Below are 3,805 nucleotides of genomic sequence, written 5' to 3'. Positions count from 1 at the left end.
TTTTTATTTTATTTTATTTTGGGGGGTGGTCTTTTTGAAACAGGGTCCCTCTGTAGCCCCAGCTATCCTGGAACTGACTATGTAGACCAGGCTGGCCTTGAACTCACAGAGATCAGCCTGCCTCTGCCTCTGGAGGGCTGGGATTAAAGGCATGTGCCAACACGCCCGTCCATACAGTTTATTTTTGTAAACCTAAATGATAGTGACAAAATTTTGGACATGTGATCCAAACAAGAGGTACAAGATAACAATAATAATAAATGTTTCACATTTATGATTTAGTGATACTGCAAAATGCCATACTCTTATAATAATATTTTCCATAGTACAATAGGTAAATAAGTAAAATATATAGTATATGAAATATAGAAGCTGGCAACAATTACTAATTAACAATTATCAAATATTATGAATCATACACACTAGAAATGATATAATTGTATAAGGCAAGTAATACAGTAGGCTGTTTGCAGCAGTAAGAACACAAGCTCCTCGGTGCTATGTTCACTAAAAGGATGTAACTAAGTGATAGGACATTTCCATCAAAATCTTACAAGAGTACCATATTATGTGAGGGAAATCAAATGCTGACCAAAACATTATTATGCAGTACAGGACTGTATATTACAAAATTAATCATGTGTTGCTGAGTGATGGGAGCAGAGAAATTACTGTTTTATATCTTTTTAAAATATTTTACTTATTTTTATTTTATGCATATGAGTTTATTGCCTACATGTAAGTAGGTACACCCATGCTGTGCAATGCCAGAGGAAGTCAGAGGAGGGTGTTGAATTTCCTGGGACTGGAATTATGGACAGTTGTTAGCCACCATGTGCATACTGGGAATTGAACCCAGGTTCTCTGCAGGAGTAGCCAGTGCTTTTAACTGCTGAGCCATCTCTCCAGCCCTTATCATTTTATATTTTTAATGTGCAAGCTGCTTTTGTCATCTATACAGCATTTGTCTAATGAATATGAGCGTATTGCCTGCATGTATGTGAGTGCACCTGTGTCATGCAGTGCTACAGAGGTCAGAAGAGGGCTTCGGATTTTCCTGGAACTAGAGTTAAGGACGGTACATAGCTGCCATATGGGTGCTGGGAATCTATCCTGGGTCCTCTGCAAGAGCAGTCCGTGCTCTTAACTACTGAGCCATCTCTCTCCAGCCCAAGATTTATATTTTTTTAAATCTATCTAAATTTGTTTTATTTTATGGGGCTTCCATTTTAAATTACAATTGTGTTGGAATAATTCTCAAACAATACACACCTTCTACAAGAGGATGGGTCCCCTGGTTATGTCTGTTGCTGCTCTCTTCACAGTACCTAAGAAATGGAAACAACCTAAATGTCCCTCAACTGACGAATGGAAAATGAAAATGTGGTACATTTACACAATGGAGTTCTATTCAGCAGTAAGAAAAGATGAAATTATGAAATTTGCAGGAAAATGGATGGAACTAGAGGCTGTTATAGTAAGTGAAGTATCACAAATGTAGAAAAGCAAGCTACATATGTTCTTCCTCATTGGTAGATCATAGTACCAATTGCTTATATCCTGATGTAACACCAGCAGCCAGGAAAATGGAAAGGAAGCACAGAGGTAAAAGGGAAAGAGCCCGGAAGAGGGAGATAGTAGGGAACAGATGTTGGGGATTGGGGGCGATGAGGAAAGTGGGAGTGCTCGACTGGAGGGGGAGGTGGGAAGGACATGCAAGGGGCCATGGTGGAAGGGATGGAGGGAACTCAGGGGAGGAGGGATGGTGGGAGGCAAGTGTTATGGGGAGAGGGTGAGGCTAATGGGACCACTTGGACTGGGGAGGGAGGAGGGAGGTTTGATGGGGGGACAGAAAGTAACGATGAATGGATTTTCGGGTGCTAGGGAAGCCAGAGAGAAATGCATTGGCTCTGGAACCCCCTGAGAAATGCATATACAGTGTCTGAACATTAATGCATATGTATACACCTGGGAGCTGTTTGGCAAGGAACACAGTGCCAGACAAAGGACTTGGAGAAATGGAGCAGGAACTGACCTGGAAGGCTTCTATCTGATGTTTAGCTCTCATAAGTCTAGATAGTATTATGTAAGCTTCCAAGAGAGAAAATCAATCGTCTAACCCAGCCTAAGGCCTAATAGTCATAACAACGGGCACAGCAAACTGCCTTTATTGGTGCTGTAGTGACAGTGTTATCTGGGGGATAATCAATAGCTATCCAATTGAACTTAAAACCGTCTCAATGGGAGTGAATTCGTGGGTGGCATTGTAAACATAGCTAAATACATATGGCTGGAGGGATCATAGATCCTAGAGGAATTCCCATCTCTGGAAAAATGCATTTTCTTACCATATGTTAAATATGGATTCTTATAGACAAGTATGCCTTGTACCACTCATCAAAGAAGCTTCTATTTGAAACAGATGGAGGCTACTGCAGAGTTCCACAATGGTCACAAACAGAGAAAATACATCTGAGAGATGCCCAGTCCTAGGTGATATATCTACAATGGAACCTCTGCAAATAAGACTCATGGAACATAATGGAAAAAGTGGTAGAGAGAAAACTAGTGCATTCCTCAACTATCAACAATGAAGCTTTCTTATACAACAAAGTGTGATGCACACAGAGGGCCAAGCTGGCAAAGTTTTAAAGAATAAGACACTGCAAAGTGTGTGTCCCTGTATAGGACTCCTATGTTAAACCTCACCTACCCATGGCTCAGGGACCATTTCAGAAGGGTGTGGAAAGATTGGAAGAGCCAGGTTGGTCCATGAACATAGGGAAACAGAGGCTTTCAGGTAACTGGAAGCTTGCACATGTTAATTGCAGCAATAGTGACGTTGAGCACAATACTCATGCCAACTCAATCAGACAAGGGCCTAGAGTGGAGTGAGGGAAATGGGTGGTGGGCCAATCCTGGTCTGGGAACTGTTAGAGACTACTACTGGGTGAGTGAGAGTAGACCTTTTTTATGATCTCTAGATAGGCTGACTACTCCAGTGGATGAATTTGCACCAAAGGACATCTGTGTAGAAACGAATGAGTGGATAGGACTTAACATACATGGTGGAATGCATGACGTTTGGTGGGGGGGAGGGGCAAGAGGGAGCGTTGGTGGGGGAAGGGGTCTGAATTTGATTTAGAACTGTTGTATGAAATGTACAAAAGCTCAATCAAAAATAAAGACAAGGGCCTGGAGAGATGGCTCAGTGATTAAGAATACTGGTTGTTCTTTCAGAAGACCCAGATTAAAATTCCAGCACCCACGTGGCAGCTAACTGCTGTCCCTAACTCTAGTTCCAGGGACCCAACGGCCTCTTCTGTCCTCCATGGGCATTGCACAACACAGGTGCACTTACCTGCATGCAGGCAATACACTCATACACATAAAATAAAAATAATAAATAAAATAATTTAAGAAAATAAAAAATAAGAACAAAAAGTACACACCTCATCCTGCAACCTCTTTACTTGTAATATCGATGCAGTTAATTTTCTCTAGTATTTTTTCCAGTATTTTTCTTTTAAGAAGAAAAGATATAATTTTTGCTTACTTTACCACAATATTTCCCAAACATCGGGCCTTCAATTTTTGCATGTTGTCATCCAAAATCATAACTGAAAAGAAAATATAAATGGGTTTGAAAAGATAAATTCTAAACTTCAAAACATAAACATTTTCCATATTTTATATATTCTATACCAAGAACTGTAGCTCAAAATAATAGTCTCCTTCCTGTGAGAACATGAAAATATGTAAAGAAGCCAAAATATATTTTATAAAAATATAAAGGATCTCTGTA

The 3,805-nt window shown here is 40.2% G+C and overlaps 1 protein-coding gene across 2 annotated transcripts in view; it reads right to left on the bottom strand.

Moving 5' to 3' along the window:
- The window catches only part of Acss3 (acyl-CoA synthetase short chain family member 3), a 169,600-nt gene that overhangs the window by 26,262 nt on the left and 139,533 nt on the right, over nucleotides 1-3,805 (bottom strand). For both annotated transcript variants that reach the window (XM_008852196.3, XM_029555689.1), the window contains exon 11: nucleotides 3,557-3,620. In XM_008852196.3, the coding sequence (XP_008850418.1) occupies nucleotides 3,557-3,620 (64 nt within the window). The remainder of the gene's footprint in view (nucleotides 1-3,556; nucleotides 3,621-3,805) is intronic.

Source organism: Nannospalax galili, unplaced genomic scaffold (genome assembly GCF_000622305.1).
Source record: "Nannospalax galili isolate Female #2095 unplaced genomic scaffold, S.galili_v1.0 scaffold390, whole genome shotgun sequence".
Classification (NCBI taxonomy): domain Eukaryota; kingdom Metazoa; phylum Chordata; class Mammalia; order Rodentia; family Spalacidae; genus Nannospalax; species Nannospalax galili.
Note: the sequence above shows the minus strand (reverse complement) of the source record. Positions and strands in the feature narration are given on the sequence as shown.